Source organism: Ascochyta rabiei, chromosome 5 (assembly GCF_004011695.2).
Source record: "Ascochyta rabiei chromosome 5, complete sequence".
NCBI lineage: Eukaryota > Fungi > Ascomycota > Dothideomycetes > Pleosporales > Didymellaceae > Ascochyta > Ascochyta rabiei.
Genome location: NC_082409.1, coordinates 1,576,826 through 1,596,465, shown reverse-complemented (window position 1 = coordinate 1,596,465; position 19,640 = coordinate 1,576,826). Strand labels below are relative to the sequence as shown.

At 52.3% G+C, this 19,640-nt stretch overlaps 4 protein-coding genes across 4 annotated transcripts, besides 5 other annotated features; 2 read left to right on the top strand and 2 right to left on the bottom strand.

Moving 5' to 3' along the window:
- Positions 1-252: 252 nt before the first annotated feature.
- On the bottom strand, positions 253-2,586 carry EKO05_0003691 (Catalase; the record flags this gene model as incomplete). The annotated part of the gene is made up of 3 exons (XM_038938647.1): positions 253-1,872; positions 1,936-2,307; positions 2,356-2,586. 3 exons carry the CDS (start codon positions 2,584-2,586, stop codon positions 253-255), a joined length of 2,223 nt encoding a protein of 740 aa, XP_038800586.1.
- Positions 2,587-4,211: 1,625 nt separating this feature from the next.
- Positions 4,212-7,252: a mobile genetic element.
- Positions 4,444-4,558: a tandem repeat.
- Positions 6,997-7,058: a tandem repeat.
- Positions 7,253-7,277: a tandem repeat.
- Positions 7,278-7,635: a mobile genetic element.
- A 2,663-nt stretch (positions 7,636-10,298) lies between these two features.
- On the bottom strand, positions 10,299-11,210 carry EKO05_0003690 (uncharacterized protein; the record flags this gene model as incomplete). The annotated part of the gene is made up of 1 exon (XM_038945294.1): positions 10,299-11,210. The coding sequence occupies one exon, from the start codon at positions 11,208-11,210 to the stop codon at positions 10,299-10,301; it is 912 nt and encodes a 303-aa protein (XP_038800587.1).
- A 1,888-nt stretch (positions 11,211-13,098) lies between these two features.
- EKO05_0003689 (Mitochondrial distribution and morphology protein 12) lies at positions 13,099-14,376 on the top strand (the record flags this gene model as incomplete). Its single annotated transcript, XM_038945295.1, has 1 exon — positions 13,099-14,376. The coding sequence occupies one exon, from the start codon at positions 13,099-13,101 to the stop codon at positions 14,374-14,376; it is 1,278 nt and encodes a 425-aa protein (XP_038800588.1).
- A 1,391-nt stretch (positions 14,377-15,767) lies between these two features.
- Positions 15,768-18,895, top strand: EKO05_0003688 (uncharacterized protein; the record flags this gene model as incomplete). The annotated part of the gene is made up of 3 exons (XM_038938447.1): positions 15,768-16,175; positions 16,231-18,110; positions 18,160-18,895. The coding sequence occupies 3 exons, from the start codon at positions 15,768-15,770 to the stop codon at positions 18,893-18,895; spliced, it is 3,024 nt and encodes a 1,007-aa protein (XP_038800589.1).
- Positions 18,896-19,640: the final 745 nt, after the last annotated feature.

Below are 19,640 nucleotides of genomic sequence, written 5' to 3'. Positions count from 1 at the left end.
TGTGCTGTTGGAGGTCGAAGATGCGAACGTGGTGCTTTATACGCCATCTCTGAAAGGTGAAGGTGAAAGTGAAGGTGAACAAATAGTAAGCCGTAGGCGAAGGCGATATCTGCGACTGTCAGCTCTTTTCGGCGAATTACTGCAGACTACATGTGCAAACTACGACGAAGCCTTTTGTTTGAATTTGCAACAATTTAATCAATTTGAATATCATTACTTAAAGGGCAATTTGTGCCCGGGGTATCCTCCAATCTAGTATGCAACCAAAGTGCTCAAGCCGGCAATCTCACGCTCGAAGTTCTTGTGGCACGAGATGGCATAAGTGTACTGACCGACGAAGTCAGCAGCCTCCTTAGCCATCTTAACGGCCTCAGTGAAACCATCAGGCGAGACTTTGGCGGCTGTAACAACACCATAGCTGTTCTTGACGTCGGTGCTTGTAGAGAATTCCATCTCGGGAAGCTCCACGCACTGCTTGACGAAAGCAACACCCTCGCCAGTAGCACCGATGGCCTTCAGGTGACCAAATGCTTCACGGACCCAGTGAATAGCACGTCCACTCTTGCTCAGGGTAGCAACAGACTTCTCGCCACCGGGGATAAAGATACTATCGTACATGGTTGAGCGCTGGCCCTCAAGGTGATGGTCAGCGACAACACCATCACCGGTCTTGTCCTCACCTTCAGCAAAGATCTTGTTCCTCCTTGGGCTGATGGTGAACGGCAAAGCACCCTGAGCAGTCAAGGCTGCCTTGATGCCGTTGTATGCGACCTTGTCGTAGCCGTCCGCGATCAGAATGGCAACCATGCGCGTAGCAATGGTAGGTGTACTTGGCAAGAAGTCCATCTGAGACAAGCCCTTGGCTTTCTTGTTGTGCTTCTGACGAGTAGCCTCTTGAGGAATGTCGGCACCGACCATCTCAGCGACGCCCTGCGCCAGCTCAAGATCGATCTCGACAATACGCTCAATCATACGCTTGTAGACTACAGGGTCGTCGCAGTGGTCGAGCTCGAAAGCGAAAGCAGCCTTGATATGGCTCTGCTCGGGCTCCGACATGGAGTTGTAGAACAGCTCAGCCTGGTTTTTGTGATCCTTGAACTTCTTACTGTGAAGACGCTGCTTGATACCCGCAACCTTAGCTGGGTAATCAATATAAGCACCCTCCTGCTCAGTAGCAGGTGGTACCTTCTCGTAACGGTTGGGCCAGTAGTTGACCTTGCCTTTTGTGATGGTATGGCGCATGGCACCGTCGCGGTTGAAGTTCATGACGGGGCACACAGGCTTGTTGATAGGAAGCTCCTGCCAGTTAACTCCCAGTCGCGACAGCTGAGTGTCGTGATAAGAGAAGTTGCGGCCTTGCAGAAGCGGGTCGTCACTGAAGCCGATGCCGGGAACAACGTGTGATGTGCAGAACGCAACCTGCTCCGTCTGTGTGAAGTATTCGTCAGGGTTCCTGTTCAGCTCAAGTTGACCAATGTATCTGATGGGGACTAGTTCCTCAGGCCAGAGCTTCGTAGCGTCGAGGATGTCAAAATCAAACTGGTCCTCCTCGCCCTCTTTGATGGTCTGAATACCGAACTTCCACTTGGGGTAGGAGCCAGCCTCGATGGCTTGCCACAGATCCTTGCGATGGAAATCAGGGTCCTGTCCAGCAATCTTGAGGGCCTCATCCCAGACAAAACTGTGAACACCCAGCTCGGGAGTGAAGTGAAACTTGACAAAGTGCCTCTCGCCCTTGTCATTCACAAGCGTGAAGGTATTGACGCCGAAACCCTGCATCATACGGTACGATCGAGGAATAGAGCGGTCAGACATGGTCCAGAGGTGCATGTGAGTGGTCTCGGGATGAAGATATTGGAAATCCCAGAAGTTCTAAGCGAGAATTAGTAAAAGAATGTAACGGGGGACGTATGACTCTTCTACTCCTCTACTTACGTTATGTGCGGACTGAGCCTGAGGAATCTCAGAGTCAGGCTCAGGCTTGCCAGCATGAATCACGTCAGGAAACTTCATGGCATCCTGGATAAAGAATACAGGTATGTTATTACCCACAAGGTCCCAGTTACCTTCCTCAGTGTAGAATTTGACAGCGAATCCACGAACATCACGGACTGTGTCTGCTGAACCACGGCTTCCAAGAACGGTGGAGAATCGAACGAAGACTGGGGTCTCGCGGGAGGTGTCAGTCAGAATGCCAGCCTTGCTGACGTCTGCCGCGGACTCGTTGAGGGTAAACTTTCCGAAGGCACCAGCGCCTCGTGCGTGGACAACTCGCTCGGGGATACGCTCGTGGTCGAAGCGGTGGATCTGTGCATGTTAATCTTTTGCCACTCTATGTAGAAGTGTTGGAAGTACCTTCTCGCGACCGAAAGGATCCTCCAGAAGCTGAGGGCCCTGCTTGTCCTCGCTGACAGCGGCCAGCCAGTGGTCAGTGTCGTTCTGCTTGACACCGTAGTCACTTGTTATCCTGTGGCTCTCATCGTGAACGTCTTTGGTATCTGCGCTCAATTGAGCAATTTTCTTGTTCTGTTCGCCAGTCATGTTCTTGGCCTTTTCGGTGAGATTTCCAAGGATTGAGGATGCCATTGTGATATCCCAGAGGAGCGTGGGACGTTCCAAGGAAGTATGGTCTTTAAGAGTGGTAAGGCAGTGGCGCATGGGAATGTTGTGTTTACAAACGTCATAACGACGTTTTTTCGATACACCTGCCGGTCAACCCCCACTGTTTCGAGCTTTTACGCCGTGTTTATGCAACGCACAAACGGGGTGAACAGCTTCAGATAGCCAATGGCATTCTACGTGATGTCAAAGCTATCGCCCATTTGGCGAAATCTCAGAATCCCATGTTGATCCGACTGCCGAACGACGCCGACATGGCTACAGTTATTGCCGCATGGTCATATCGCGTTTCCGAGTGGGATCTGGATTCCTCGTGCTGGATAATCGCTAAAACCCGCCAGATGTAGCTCTCTCCATCTCCCGCGCCAATGCCGAGTTGTGACAGGCTGGCCGTACGTTGCGGGCGCGCTGATGTGTCAGTCTTGAGAACATAGGTAACCAACCCTCTGACGTCAGATCTCGATCTGCAAACCGCGTCTTGGTTTACCCACCCAAATACATTTGCACGAGGAAAAAGCAGATAGGAATAAAATCGGTGTACAAGCGGTAGGTGGCCTCTCGCAACTCTTCTCTAAATCCTATGTATGGGAGGTGCGCAACGGCCGTGCATACACATCGAGCCGAGGTGGAAATGCGGGCGAAGCGTCACGTGGCTGTACTTATTGCTCACCAATCGAAGAAGCGGTCGCTAGAGAACGTATCATGTTGTTGCAGACCGGAGAATGTTAGCCACGAACGCCTCGCTCCGTCTTTCACCACCTGATCTTCGTACTGCTAGAGTGTGAGCAGCCTTGCCGTACGTCTTAGTCAATCGCCTAAAAGCCGTTAGCCACCCGTGTCGCCGCGGAGGGCTCACTGATGTAAAGCCTAAGCCCGTAGCCGTTCGGCAACTGGAGCAGATGCAGCCACATTGGATGCCACACACAGCCCGTGTCTACTGCGATATTTCGCGATATTAACTTTGATGCTTGCACTTCAAATCCAGATGGGATAGGCAAATGCCCGCCGGTGTACCGTGTAAGAGCCGATGGCTGAAAGAGGAACATATTCCAGCAGCAGCCTCCCATTGGCCGGGATTCATTTCCGACTTGTCTTTCGAATGGCAGTGATTCTGGATCCAACGATAGAATCGTGGGCCTTGCGAACGCTTGTTTTAGGCACAGTGATCCACGTTTGTGTGCGAAGGATGTGGTTTTTAGAGTCCTCACGTTCGCTGTAACGTTTGTTGTAGACCGTGCTTCATCGACGCGTTATCAACAACACGCTGTTTCGATAGCTTAACATGGTACGATGTGGCGCGGTAGCGGCCTGCATGCATCCGCGAGCTGCAGCGCGCGTTTGGTCATGCATCCGTAGTGCAGCGACGATTGAGTTCGGTGACTCGGCAGCTTATGTCGCACCGATCAAATGTACAAAAACTGGAACTCAGACGATCAGACCGGTTAAAAGGTATTGAGATGTGGCCAAGGGGACAGATCGACCTTCACAAGATACACAGATCATCACAACAGAATGGCTGCAAAACCAGCAGCTATCTGTTCATAGATTGCAGCTTGATTGGTCCCAGGAAGACCGCTCATCTCTTTGAAAGGGAGTTGTTAACGTGCACCCCCATATATGGTAACGTACGCCCCCATAAGGCAGCTAAGACGCGCCGCCTCGCCTAAGTGCCCGAAATAGCTTAATTACTATACAAATATAGCTGTTAGAGCGTTTTGCTAAAGGTGATACGTCTTACATAACTTTTGTGACGCTTAACGCAACGTTTAACGCCTTATCTGAGGCCTTATTAACGCGTCAGCCATCTCTATCTCTATCTCTATCTTGTTGTTGTTATTATTAACGCTATTGCTATCTCTATTGCTATCTCTATCTTGTTGTTGTTGTTGTTATTATTAACGCTATTGCTATGCCTCTGTTGTTGTTGTCGTTGTTGCTGCCGCCAGCGGCCCAGGGCGCACAATTGTACTCGCCGTCGCGATTGCCGTCCCCTGGCAATTGGGGTGTTTTGGATGAGGATTCTGTCGTCTCGCGGCTGTCACGGCCAGCAACACCAGCGTCTAGTGTTGCTGGAGAGAGTACTGCTGTTAGCGACGCGTTGGGTGAAGAAGAGGACAGGTCAGAGACTCCTAGCGATCACAACAACGCTGGAGATATTGTACCTGGTCGCACGGTCCGTTGACGCGCCTATAGAGCTTAAAAACGTTAACGCCGCAACCTACTAGTTACTAAAGTAGACCTTGATAGGTTGTGGGATAACACTCTGTACAAACTCTAAGACTATAAGCCGCCTCTAGAGGCCTCGTACAAGACCCTAGATAACGCAGAAGCTGCAGTGCTTTAATGGGCGAAGGACTACAGTGTCTTATATAGGCGTAATAAATAGTTAAGAGGAGGACGTTACCGTCTACAGATGGCTTGCAGCAACGCTGGGCGACGTAAGATACTATCAAAGAGAGTTAATAATAGTAACAGTGCAGTTAAGCGTTGCAGAGCTGCTAGCACGCGTACTGACTGTCCAATGGCGTTTTGGCTGGCTGCTGATGATGGCGGAAACCTAGAGACGTTAGTTTAGAGAGTCCTATACATAGAAGAGCGCAAATTGTGTATACACAACCATCCTCCTGTTAAGGACAGGTTTGTCTTTGCTTAGAACAGAAGAGAGACAAGAGAGCTTACTAACAAGGAGCGGGTGACTGTTGTCTCTATTATCCAGAGCTCTAGAGGGGCTGCACCCGCCCTCAGCGCGATTAAGGCAGCATTTCTAGGACAAAGTTGGACACGGCAAGACGTCCGCAACAAGTATCAGAAGGCCTTAAGGATGAAGCTAGGCATAAAAACAAAGGTAGAGCAGTTGGTGCTAGAGATGGACAAGTGTGGGTGGTGGCATTAGTATGTGCAATCTTACAATATTTCTATAGTGTTAAGGATCTAATATTGAAACGGTGGCCTCTAATTGGCTAGATTGCGCGCGCACAGTTGCTGCACGGACTCCGCACAGTTACTGTACAGGCCAAAAACAACTAACAATATATTAGAATAGAGGTTAACGCGCAATAACATATTAAATTTCTCCTTATAATTGCCCCTGAATGCCTTACAAACTTTAAGAAGTCACTAGACGTCCTCCTCTTCGACTGCACCTTTAAGACAAACAAATACAGCATGCTAATGCTTAATTTAGTAGGCTTAAACAGCAACAATTGTACAAACTACCTTAGGGTTGTCCTTATGCGTTAAAAGGATAAGCTAGCATTTTAATAGGTTTTTAACTAGTTACACGAGCTGTTTAACGCAGAGGGTATTAATATACGCCTGTTTATTACAGACAACAACCTAGCTGCTATTAACGCGCTTAATTTAGTGTTTAATTGGCCTAAGATTGTTATGTGTAGATGGCACATGAACAAGGACGTCCTTAGCTACGTTAGGCAGGTCTTAACAACTCAGTTTGGCTGTTGTTGTGAAGGGACAAGATGGGTAGATATAGAGAGTACGCTGACGTTTACAGAGCTCTATTACAAGACTCTATACTTAAAAACAGAGGAGGAATATAAGCTTAACTTTACTGCTATTAAAAAACTCTCCCCAGCCGCCTATAGGTACCTCGATCGATACTAGTTTAGCTACTACAAAGACAAGCTTGTTAACTACTAGGTAAACCAGAACCTCTATTATGACCTCCTTGCAACAAGCAAGGTTAAAGGAGCACACTAGGTTATTAAATTATGGCTTAATAGCAGCACTGCTAACGTACTTTAGTTGTTTTATAAGCTTAAATTATTATACACAGAGCAATTAGAGCACCTTAACTACCTTAATTCTATACAGAATTGAGGTATCTGAGCTAATTGCTAGCACCCTATCTTTGCTGGCGTTGTTACTCAGATTACTCGCCATGCGCTGGCTTTAACAGCAAAACAGTACTCTCTTGCCTGCAATAATCTGCGACTCTGCGACTCTATAAATCACTAATTGAAGCCCTATACAGGCACTTATACACAGTCGCTTGGCATGCCTTATTGGCACAGGCTTGCTGCAATATTAGAGCGATCGGGCTTGCTACAACCCAGCGATTTTGACCTACACTAGTGGGTTGATCGCTTACAATCTATAACAACACAATCTGCAACAATTCTGCTGCTATTAAGACCTCTAGAGCCTTGTGTTAAGCGTCAAAAACGCAACAAGGCTCGCCGCCACACAGCTGGCTCAGGCAGACGAGGTAATCGTCGCGATCCATCGCTATTTAAGCGGCTTGATGGCAATATACCCAGTGCCTCAGCGCTAACCCAGGCGCTGATGCCGCGCTGGATGGACCTAGTACAAGCAATACCTGCTGAGAATCTCATAGTAATCAGCTCACAACCAGTAAATCCATCGCCAGCGCCTCGCCAGCCGCCGCGGCAGCAACCTCATCCATCGCCAACGCCTCGCCAGCCGCCGCGGCAGCAACCTCACTTTGCAACGCCTCCGCCGTCGTATGGGCACCCAAGCCATCAACCGCTGCCACCGATGGCTTACAATCCTCTCTACCTGCCCCAACAACCTCACAACAACGCGCAGATAGCGCCTCTGGGCAGCTACTTTCAGCACCCATCGCGACAATTGGCAGATCAAACGCAGTACTGGGCGCCGCCGCCGCCGCCGCCGCCGCCAGCGACGTCTATCACCATCAACAACACCATAAACAACGTAGTTGACTACGACGATAGCTTCAGATTTGCAGTGCCAGCGCGGAGCTATGGCTGGGCAGGGCAGTCAAATCAACCCAACGGGCAGATAGATAGTCATCAAAATTGGCGTCAAAAATCGACTCACCTACACTAACATGCATTAAGGATGACTAGGATCGCGATCGGCAGGTAAACAACGACGCGTGCGCGTCTGGGCTTGGTGGCAATACCATACAATACAGATGTGCCGGGGTCCCTGGCTGCCTTGCAGCCGAATCTAGCCCACATAGGCTTATGGGGGCGTACGTTACCATATATGGGGGTGCACGTTAACAACTCCCTCTTTGAAACTGTACATCGAGGTAGATCTGCAGATCGACGAGTCGACAAAGCTTACATCTTCTGATGCGTAGCCTCTGCTTGTAAGCCTTTGTCCACTTTCACCCCCAGCGAGAAGTGCAGCCTTTTTACTGCTGTGTGAAGTTGCAGAGACGCAAGCCTAACCGTGCAAGCCAAGGTCTAGACATGGAAAGCCGTAACTGCGATCATGACTATTGATTGGAAGCACGGGGAGGTCACATTTGAGTTAGCTAGTGCCAGACCGTTTAAAACTATATCAAGGATGATCCTCTAGCATCATGCTGAACATCTGGTCAGTGTCAGTGATAGCTCGAAAAGTGTTCTCTTTTCAGCTGAACACATGCTTGTTAGACCGCAGTGAAGACCCGGCATCTCCGGCCACCAGCCTACGATGGTTTTGGAGAAGTGCCATCATTTTTAGACTTAATGGGTCGTCTACAGGTGTTACGGAGGCGTTGCCGTCGACAATCTCTTCTACGGACCGAGTTGACCAGGAGCAGGTGACAAATTCGAGCCAGCTATGCGGTGTCTCCGTAAAAGAACCGAATACCTTGCTCGCTGTAAGATCGGATCATCGGAGTAGCTTCCGGTCCAGAATCCATATCAGGGGCTTCTTCATTTGCAAAGTCGAACAAGGGCATTCTTGTTTTAGCTTAGCACATCGTTGTGCGAACTTGATGTTTGAAGATCAACCATCAACCACTAGTTCTGAACAACAATGAACCGAGACCAGACTACGGACAAGCAGACTCAGGCAGAAACATCAACTTCAAGCCAAACATTGAGGGATATGCAGCTTGTCGAACCAGCTCTTCTAGCATTGGGAAACCTTGCAACACAGCTGAAAGATGAGCCATCAGATGGACTTGGATGCAAAACCAGGGTCGTTCTGTTGATCGTTTTATAGCTACCGCGCCGTGCTTTCGATGGCTTGCGGCGAATGCCCCGGTGATGCTCGTTATGCGCCGTCTTCGGCTTTGCGACGTGCGTCAACGCGAGAGTGCGGGTGTTGCTTTTTCGTCGTCGACGGCGCGAGACTTCTGCGTCCTAGCTGCTCGTGTCACGCCGGGCCGAAGAGCTAGAGCGCTTTGAGAAGTGGTCTGATACCCCTGCCGCCGTTGAGGTACGTGAAGCGAGAAGTGACAGGCGACACAGCGTATGCCGAGCTGCGTTTGTATCTCATCAGAATACGCCCACAAAGTGTTTTTAAGACATGAGATTGGCGCAGATGACCCTTCTCCTTCCTGCCGCATGCGCTTTGACCTTTGGGAGGTGGAGCCGTCCAGCAGACACGTCAGCCCGTTCTGTTTGGTCGACAGCATGCAACGTCGATGATGGTGAGTATGCAACCTGAATGTATACATACCAATTGGCAGGCTTGTGACGATGCCGTCATCCAAACAATTGCTGTTGCGGCCGTCAGATGTGATTGCATTTCAGCTTCACTCCGTGCTGAGATGTCGGCAAGAATCGACCTGGCCTTTGCGTACTCCGTCTTGGTGTTTGCTCAGAGGCTGCCCCATCAAGAGGGATTCTGGAGATTGTCGTCACGCTTCGCACGTCGTCAGTCTGCATGCGACTGCCCTAGACCGTGCGCAGAGCCCATGCAAGGACAGCCCTTATGGCCGTCAATGTTGCACCCGGCTTTGTTGACACAACGAAGCTGCCACAACACATCAGTGTGATGGGTCCTTCTATTCGAAGGATGTTTCTCATGTTTGACGAGAGAGCGCTGCAGCGACCGGGGTGCCATGTGTGAGGGGACCAGGGTGTGCTCCATCATCAGCCGGACGAGTAACGCTTCGACTGTGGCGCCTTCACCCCTCCACATATTTGATGAAGCAGTTGGAGCCGCAGTGCGGAGTAGATATGCAGGAGCACACGCCTCAGAGTTCGCTTAGACGGCGTGGGAAGCAGACAGAGATGCATGATTGGAGTGAGCAGCGAACGGCCGCTGGCCGTTGTCCAAGCCAGGGCGCCTTGGGGCTAGCTCCACGAAGCCGTTGCAGTATACGCTTCCACAGCGTTTGCTGGACAGTACTGTATGGTACAATGCACCGATTCAGCGATTCACCACTTCATCAGCCCTGCCGTCTGGTGCCGGCAAGAGCTGGTCCACCAGCCTGCGCGACAGGACTCACGGGTGGGCGAGCTTTCGTCCGCTTGATCTGCGTGCTAGAGGGCGGCATAGCGTCTGCCAGCCCGGGTAATGTTGGGGGCGCTCAAGGCCGTCAGTATCAGTCTCAGTGTTAGTATTCGTATCAAGCGCGGACCGCCATGCAATGGGCTAGAGAGATGATTGTGCGCGGCAGCGCCAATTTGAAATCCCCCGTCGTTGTGAGTGCCGCTCACTGGCGCACCGGCTGTTTCCTGCTCGAATGGCGCCGTGCTCAGCAGACCCTGCGGTCACCCTGACGGCGACGGTCGAGGTTCGCTGCGAGCGAGGGGCGCGGACGCGGTACGAGGGAGCAGCAAGCAGCGCGCAGCACGGCGGACGTCGAAAGACAGAGGGTCTCTCGCCGTCCAGATACTGCGATTGGGCAGCGTGGGCGTGCAGCAGACGCTGTTGCGCAGGCAGGGTGACCCTGGCCGGCTGCGATCCCTGCTGCATAGGCGTGAAAGGCTAAGGCTCCGCTATGTACCTCAGTCCTTGCCTTTCCGGACGGAGCCAACGGCTGTACACGACTGTCGCACTCTCGTTGCAAACGGGCAGCGGCAGTAATCTAACGTCTGTCCAGAGGTACCGTCAGTCCGGCACGCTGCGATGTTTGTCTTATAAAACTCTCCTGCTGCCCCGGCTGCCCCCTTTGGAACGATCGTACCATCCTCTCCCGGCACGCTTCTGTTGTCATTGCTCTGCTCGGCTGCCCATTTAGCTGGCGAGCTACCTTGACTTGCTGCTCCACATCCCGCTGCTTGCCCTTCTTGAAGTTCCCATCCCATCTCCTGCCAGACGCCCGCCAGACGCCCGCCAGCACCCACCAGCCGCCCACCAGCCGCCCGCCAGCACACGCCAGCACCCGCCAGCACCCAAGCATCCACCAATTCTCCAATTCTCCATTTCTCCATTTCGTCGAGCCGAGCTCCGTCACTGTCCTGTCCCAGCGCCCACGGGTGCCTTCCGTCTGCGACCAACTCAGAAGGAGCTCCCCTGCGGTCCTGCTGCTGTCCCACCAATCGGCGCGCCCCCCCTCCACTCCACCCCCGCTGTCCTCCTCCCACGACCCTCAGCGCCGCCCGCACAAGGCGCCCCCCCTCCCGCCGTGCAACGCAACGCGCCTTGCTTGCGTCCTCGCCTATTTCCGCCAACATGTGCACAAAGGTCGTACACAAGTACGGCTGCGGCCACTCGACGATAGACGAGGCCCCATGCGCTGCATCAAGAAGTGCAAACTGCGGCGTCTCGAATGTCAAGACGGTCAAGCACGACGAGAAGTGTGATAGCTGTGACCCGTAGAGGTACGAACCCTTCGTCCGGCCCTTCCCCGCGTCACACGTGTCTGACAAGCCCTCCTGCAGCATCCTACCACCGCGTTTATCCAGGCGATACCCCATGATGGCCGGTGACACTCAGACCACCGTCTGTTGTCACTGCGCACGCTGTTCATTCGTGCATGCGTCGCTCGACGTCTTTTTCCTGGGTACACTGAGCTTCTAGCTTAACGCTCTAGCCACAGGCTGCATTTCACGGCGTCACGGGAACAAAAGTATTGGCGTTCAATGGGCATTTGGGACAACTTGGACCTTGGACATTGCGAGTCCGGCGTTTGGAATACAGGTCGGTGTTGCGTGGCACTCCCTACCCTGTATGACTTTTACAGTTCTCCTTCCCTCGACTTGGTTATAGGGCTCTCTTAATTTCTTTGGTCGCGCTACGCGCAGACAGAGGACGCCACAAGTCCCTTTCCTTTACCGCTTCACCATTTTTATCACCATATCTTTATCTGTCGTCTCCAGCTATAGGAAGCCACGAGACGAGCAAGTCTTTCGAGCCCAAGCAAGTCAATTAATTCAAGCGCGCCCAAGAAGGAGCTTGACCGCTCTGGACCTGGGCCGCCATCATACCTCGACCGTTGAACTCGCCTGTGCATCGCGCCAACCCGCGGAATGTAAAGTCAAGACCAATCAAGCAAAGCTGATCTGCCGTACAGTATGCACCACCGTTTTTCGCCAACCGATGTTACTCACGCCCCTCCGGGTTGTGTACGACAAGTGCAGTCATCACAAGCAAGACCCCGAAACCACGCCCGGCATCCACTGTTTTGGCACCGCGAACCCAGTCGTTCGTTGACATCGGCCAGAACACCTTGTCTGACAGCATCACCCGAGTTAGGCACGTGTCGCTTGATTTCACGTGCTAATGCAGACTGTATGAGTTGCATCCATCCTACTTCAGGCAGTAACTAGCATTTTAAGCTCGGTCCGAAGAGTGACGAGAAAAACTTGCAGCGCCCTTACGTACCGAAGTGGAACGAGCCGAACCTGCCTCTCAGTCCTTTCCGGTGCCCCTCAACGCCAAGCAATAAGGCTAGCCATTGCCCTTCTTTTCAAGCCACCCTTCTCGGGGCTGGGCCTAAAGTAGCAAGGGCGTTTGGGCTTTCATGTGGTTCTGCGGCGTGGCGGTTGTTGTATACAGGACTGGAATGATCGCCACGTAGCCGAGAATGAGATATATGCGGAGTCGATATGCACAAGCTTCTCGATTCGGCCTCATGCAGTTTTGACAGTTTTGACAGGCTTTCCCAACCTCTGTGTAGACAGAACGTGGTGCTCAGGAATGCCTATTGTAGAGAATGGTAAACAAGTCTGATTGTAAATCTACAGTGAACTGAATTCTCTTGCCTAACACAACGAAGATTGTGCAGTTGAAAGGGCTTGCAATTGTTGGGCAGTGCTGATTGGCTCGATGAAACAATATACGGCCGTTTGGATAATGCAGCATACGTCTTCTGCCGCCAGGCCGAGCCCGAGCTTAGGCTCTTTCCCTTGCTCAGTCATCTACATTACCTCATCTGGTAGGTTCTTCAACGATGATCTGCAGCATGGGCGTCGAGACAAGAGCCACGCAAAGACGCAATGCGGCTCCATCTGCGCTGCGCCGTGGTATAGACATCGTTTCTATAATACCACTTCACGCATAACACCAGGCTCTGCGTTCTTCCGCGTAGTCAAGACACGATGCACGTGCAGGTCGCGGGTCAGGTTACGACATTGGCAGAGAGGAAAATGTTGAACAGGGAGTTTATGCAGATATAGGTGCATAGTCACATCTGTTGCATAACATGGGCCTTGTCGAATGGTGCGATGGGCAAGCGCTGGGCTTGGTGCTCTGTGGTCGGCCAGTCGGTTGTCAATTTTCCTGCCTTCGGTGGTCGCTGCCCCATTGGGCGACAGATGGGCGCGTTTCTTCTTCGTTTAAACCCAACGCGCTGTGTCTGCAGCAATGTCAATCAATATCAACTGGGACACGATTACGGGCGGTGCAGATGGCTCCGCTCGCGCAGAAAAGATACGTGCGTTCATTCACGACAGATTTCAACAGGTGACGTTGCCGAGGTTCATCCGCTCTGTCCATGTTCACTCGTTCGACTTTGGCAGCGTGCCTCCAGGGATCGAGATCAAGGACATCTGCGACCCCCTGCCAGATTTCTACGAAGAAGACGAGGACTGCTCTGATGAGGAAGGTGCCGTTGATGCCGTTGATAACCCGAATGACGTCGGTGAAGTCTCTAATCAACAACCGAAGCATTCGACAAAGGACCGGCGAATGAGAGATGCAAACAAAGAGGCCTCTCACACCGAAGACCGAAGTTCCAGACAACCAAGCACAGCGCCATCTTATCTCAACGGAAGACCAACTGTGTTTCGACACCCCAATGAACAGTTAGGGTTTCCACGAGTCTCTACCCCAGGCATACCCGGCGGTACTTCCAACCTCAACTATTTCCACCTGCCCTTGAGTGCAGGTCTCTCTGGTGCCACGACACCCTTAGCCGCTGTAGCTGGTGCACAGATCCAGGGCTGGCTTGACAATCCTTATGGTCGGCCTAGGACACCAACCAACAAGCGTCTTCATCATGCTGCTTCAATGAACTCGTTGACGTTGACGCCACAATCGAATCCAGATCCCAGCACCCGACCCTCATCGCAGCATAAGTACGACGACGAAAGGAGAAACTCCCTTGCCGAATCCACTGGCTCATCTTCACAGCAAGACTACGAAAGAACCCCATCGGCGTCACCACCCCGCATGCAGGAGAAAAGCCCCGAAGACCTTCAGGTTGTGACACATGTGCAGTACTCTGGAGATATCAAGATGTCATTAACCGCTGAGATTCTCTTGGACTACCCGATGCCAAGCTTCGTAGGCATTCCGCTGAAGCTCAACATCACTGGGCTTACATTCGACGGTGTTGCTATTCTTGCGTACATCAAGAAGAGAGCTCACTTTTGCTTCCTCTCACCCGACGATGCAGATGCGCTGGTCGGCCGCGAATCTCTCCAAGCAGATTCGCAGGGACATGGGTCAACCCTTGCGCAGCGACTGAAGATTGGCGGTCTGCTCGAGAACATCAAAGTGGAGAGCGAGATCGGGGGTCAAGGCAGCGGTAAACAGGTGCTCAAGAACGTAGGAAAGGTGGAGTCATTTGTCCTAGAACAGGTCAGGCGCATCTTCGAAGACGAATTTGTCTACCCAAGCTTTTGGACATTCCTTGTTTGAACAATCGAAGCAAGACTATAGGGTCTGTTGCGCGGCATGGACACATCCAAGCAAGCGACCACACGCGATTGACAGGTACAGCCCTACCTGCTGCAATGGGGACATGTGGGGCACTGAATCTGTCCAATTTGTGGATGTCACTCACCTCTTCTGGATGCTGTGCACCGCTGTCAAAATGTATCTACCCTAGCGTCGCGTCTCTTTGGTTACACCAGCCCACTCTGAGCAACTGTTACAACGCAGGACGTGTGTCTCACGACATGAGCAATACATCAGCAGAAAGAGTATCCCCGTAGGCAATAAGAAACCGTTAGGGCAACGTGGGTTAGCGTCCTGGTCACCATTCTGTCAGTTGACGGGATCTTGCAGGGGACTCTAGTCTCAGCGTTACTGACAGCGGGAGTGAGCAAGTCAGACCACGTCGATGCTACACAATCTTTGAAATGGAACGAGAGCAGTGGCCGGATCAGTTCCTCTTGTTGCTGTGTGCGAGTGTGACAATCATGTCAAAGTCAGTATCCGGCTTGGCTCCTCGCCTCGCCGGCTGTACCACCATTGACTAGCGCAATATACTCTACCAACAGTTTTTATCTGATTGTCTTGTCGATTGCTCTTGACGCGTCCTGCCCGTATGATTCCGCAGTTCCCGTTTACCATCACAGTGGTGATGGCGTATTGAGCGCTCCAACCCCTTGCAGACGATACGCATTCCTCCGCCGTATCATGATAGTAGCTCGCTTACGACACTCTTGGTCTCGTCATCGCTTACTGATGATTTCACTAACAGTTACAAGCCGTCTGAATCGTACGTTAAGACTTAGCTGAGCAACCTTAGTACGCAGTGGTTTGAAAGACTCGTTCCACCTAGTAGTTGTATTGTTCAAGGATCACTATTCCCACAACTACATACATTGGCTATCAACACAAACACAAAAACTTTTATGTCTTGCAATTTTCCCGACTTGAGACTTGAATCGTGCATCACTACAGACTCGTAGTCGGTTGCGTTAGCACTGGCGCGTTGCTAGTGGGCAAGATTTTGATCGCGTCTTCGAGTTCAGGGTCCAAACTGACCAGACGCGTCTGACGTCCCGTTCCGCTTTCCGCGAAAGCTGGAGAAGGTAGAGCCTTTCACGACTCTGCAATGAATTTCCAGAATCTCAAGGCCTCTGAAGCCAGCGGCGCGTCGAAGAAGCTTCTAGTCAAGCATTTCTCCTGTAGATCGCAGCTGAAACCCCACGTGACGTCAGTGCAATGCCCCGCTATCACAGCCTGGAGCTGAAACCCTTGGCGCTAACAACGAAGCAAGCTCACCGACATCCTGAACGACTTTCTCTCAAAAACCTCTACGCATCCTATTCGTATTCCACCACATTCATACAACAAGCAAGATGCCGCCGAAGCTGCAGTTCAGCGACATCTGGCTGCCATGCCTTCTCCTCCTCGTCTTCTGGGCCCGCCCAACACAAGCCTTCGGTGCTGGCAACATCGCAAGCATGAGTGCTGTTGAAGGGCAGAACTGGCGCCATGGAGATATTGAAGACACTCTACTCACCCTGCTCATCTCGAGTCGTACGGGTAAGAAGTTCAGTAAGATGGACGTAAAGCGAGTCTACTTCGGAAACTGGCTTCGAGATTATTCACAAGCTGTTGATGTGGGTACTGTCAAGATGGTGTCTGCTGAGGCTATCCGCATTCTGCTCTGGGTGCTGGGCTTCTTGAGCTTCGGCTATGGCACCAAGGAGTTCGAGGTCACCAGAGACAGGCTGGGCTGTTACCGCCCTGAGGAACACATTGACGTAAGTCAATTAGCAAGCTGACAAGCCGACAAACCTGAAGGCTGACACCCTATAGAACCCCAAAGACTACGCCGACAATCTCGATGCCCGCGACTACGACCGCCGCCTGCGAGGACCTGTCGACGAGCGCCGCGAGCTGAGCGTCGACGAACGCACCGGTCTCAAGAACTACATTGCGTCTGAGGATCTGGGTATCACTACGTCGGCCGGTATGGTCCGCGATCTGCTCAGGCGCTGCATTGACCTCGGTCGTCGCTCTGGTGGACGTGGCCCCGACTTCTACGAGGCTCTTCGTCTGCTCGGCACGGCGACTCATTGCTTGGAAGACTACTCTGCGCACTCGAACTACACAGAACTTGCTTTGATCGAGATGGGAGAGCGGGACATCTTCCCTCACGTCGGACGCAACACTCTTGTTCAAGTCCATGAAGCTCGCAAAGAAGTTTATCCAATCGTCACCGGCACCTTTGGTGGCGTTGACTTTTTGCACTCGGTGTGCGGTGAGATCAGCGACAAGACCACCCAGTCTGAGCTTCAAGAGCTTGAAGGTGCTATCACAAACGCCGACAGGACGAAGAACAAGAGCAAAATCAAGGACCTGCTCAGCCAACTTCCTGACGGCATCTTCGGTGGCAAGGACCAGTCTGGCAAAGCAGATGAGCTTGAGCAGAACGCCAACGCTGCTGCTATGGGAAACTTGCATGTCACGCCCAAGGAGCCCGAGGCTTTCACTGAGCAGGTTGGTGAGATGGTGAAGCAGATCTACCCGATCATGGAGTTCCATGACGAGATCATGCAGGCTATTAATGAGTTTGTTGAGCAGATTCCTGTACTGCCCGAGCTCATTGAGCAAGTCCAGGATCAAGTATCCATCTTCGTCTTCAGCCTGCTCGCTCCCTACGTGCTTCCCATCTTGAGCCAGGTCAAGACTGAGCTCGAGGAAGGTTCGTCCGAGGTCATTGCAAGCTCTCGCGAGAAGCAGCACATCGTCTTCAATGACGACGACTCCAGTGATCCAACTCACTCCATGTTGTCCAAAGACCACTTCTCCAACTTGCTGAACGAGCCTGCAGGCAAGGTTGCCTCTGCAGTCCTCACCTGGGCAGTACCACAAGTTGTCGAGTGCTGGGACGGCCAAGCTGATCCAGAGGAGACGATTAGCCGCATCATTGACGGTGTTTTCCACCACCCTGCTTGCCTGCGCGGAAACGTTCGTGGGTCCGACCAGTGCCGCAACATTATGTACGGCACTGTGAAGAGCTGGTGGGACAGCAACTCTGAGCGCGGCAAAGATGATCTGCGTGAAAAGCTGAGCCGCCGTGGCGTGCAGAACGGAGACAACCACAAGCCCGGCGTTGAAGACAAGGGTCACGGATGTGGCAAGCCCCTGGGCATGGCCAACGACTTTGGCAATGCCAAGAGCGGCAAAGGGTCTAACCAGGTGCCCATCCAGCAAGCCACTGATCACGTTGCTAAGCTTGCCAGTGAAGCTGCTGGTGGTGGCGCTCTGGGTGGTCTTGTTGGTGGTCTTGTCTCTGGTGTCGGCGGCTCCCTCCTTGGTGATGCTTTTGGCGGTGGAGAAAAGAAGAGCAGCAGCAACCAGAACTATGGTCAGGATGGTTCCTACACTCAGTCATACTCCGAGTCTGGACACCACCAGAAGGCGTCGTATGGCGACACCGAGCGTTATGGCCAAGCTCAATACCAGGAAACCCAGTACCCTAGTGGCGGGCGCCGTGAGGAGTACTCTCGCCAGGAACAGGACCAGCAGGGTGGTTCATACAGCTACCAGCAGAAGGTCGAAACCTCAAGCTACAGCGGTGGCGGCTACGAACGCCGCGAGGAGCGTCATGTTCAGAGTGGCAATGAGTGGCAGTCTGAGGAGCGCCGTGAAGGCTTTGATCGCCAAGGAGAGTACTACAACGAGGAGAAGGAGTAAGTTGATTCCTCTGTTTCCATTCGACCATTGCTAATTCCTGGCCAGGCGACGTAGTAAGTCCCACAAATCCAAGAAAGACGATTCCGATGACGACGATTCTGGCGACGAAGACTCGTACGAGAAACGCCAGAAGAAGGAACGCAAGAGGCAAGAGAAGGAAGAGAAGAAGAGAAACAAGCAGAAGTTCGGTAGTGGGGATGAAGACTCGGATGACGATGCTGACAAGCGTCGTTCAGGTTCCGGCGAGCGCAGGCGACGCTCACGATCTCGTGAGCAGGAGCATAGGCGCAAGAAGAGCAAGAGCCCGTCCCCCAAGCGTCACTCTGGCGGCTATGGACAGTCTCACGATGCCGGCGGCTATGGACAGGAGCGCCGATATGGTGAAGAGAACCAGGGCGATTACGGTGGACGTCCAGGAAGTTCTGGTTATGGTCGTCAAGAAGCCTCTGGATACGGTCGTCAGCAAGAGAGCTCCGGCTATGGCCGCCAGGAAGAGCCTAGCTACGGAGGTAGCTACGGCCGCCAGCAAGAAAGCTCGGGTTACGGCCGTGAAGAGCCCTCAGGTTACGGTGGACGTCGCCAAGGTGGTGAAGAGTCTTTCGGCGACGACAGGATGCCTGGAGGTTTTGGTAGCGACGATGAACCCCGCCAGAGAGGCTTCGGCGAAGAGAACTACGGCCGCCGCCGCGACGATGACGAGTTTGGCAACCGTAGGCAAGAGGGAGGTGGCTACGGTGGTGGTTCAGGAGAACAGGAGGAGAGCTATGGCCGCCGATACTAGAGCGTAAGCTTGATGGCACGCGAGATGCAAAGGATGCATTGCATTGCATCGCTATCGAATATCTGAGTACCTTGGTGGTTCATGCATGCCGAGCTAGGTAGTTAGGCATAGTCTGCTCCTGATGATTGATGAAACCTCGATAGACCTGCCGTTGCATACCTATGAAAAGTGTATTTTCTTAGCATGGGCTTCCCTTGAGCTGACGCATGCGAGATCTGATGTTTGAACCTCTAACCTGAACATGAAGCTCGAACTCTCCATTAGATTCACAGTGTAGTGCTATTGACTGCTTCTTCTTAGCAAACCTACTCACCTCTATCGACTTCAAGCGCCAATATTCTTGTTTTGTGATCGTATCAGAGTCGTTTGTGCATGCCAAAGCCATCGTTCGTAGAGATGAGTTTGGTACTACGATATTGGCATCTATTGCGTTTTGCCGGCACCTGAAGGTGTCGCTCCAAGCCAGACTAAGACTGAGTTCATCAAACGTGTTGTATGTGCAACTAGACTTTGAGCATTAGATCAGGATTTGGAGGTCCTCAAGGACCTTAGCGATGCAGAAGAGAACTCTTTGGTCAAGTTCAATGTTGTAGTTTACTCGAGAAAGCAAAGAACAGCTCTCATGCCGCGGCTGCGCACTAGCGCACGGCCGAAGTTCCCGTTCTCTCCCAGACGTCATCTGCCCATCAACTCTCTGTGATGCAGCAAACGGGGGCGTCGGTTAACGTAGCTATTGAAGAAACTT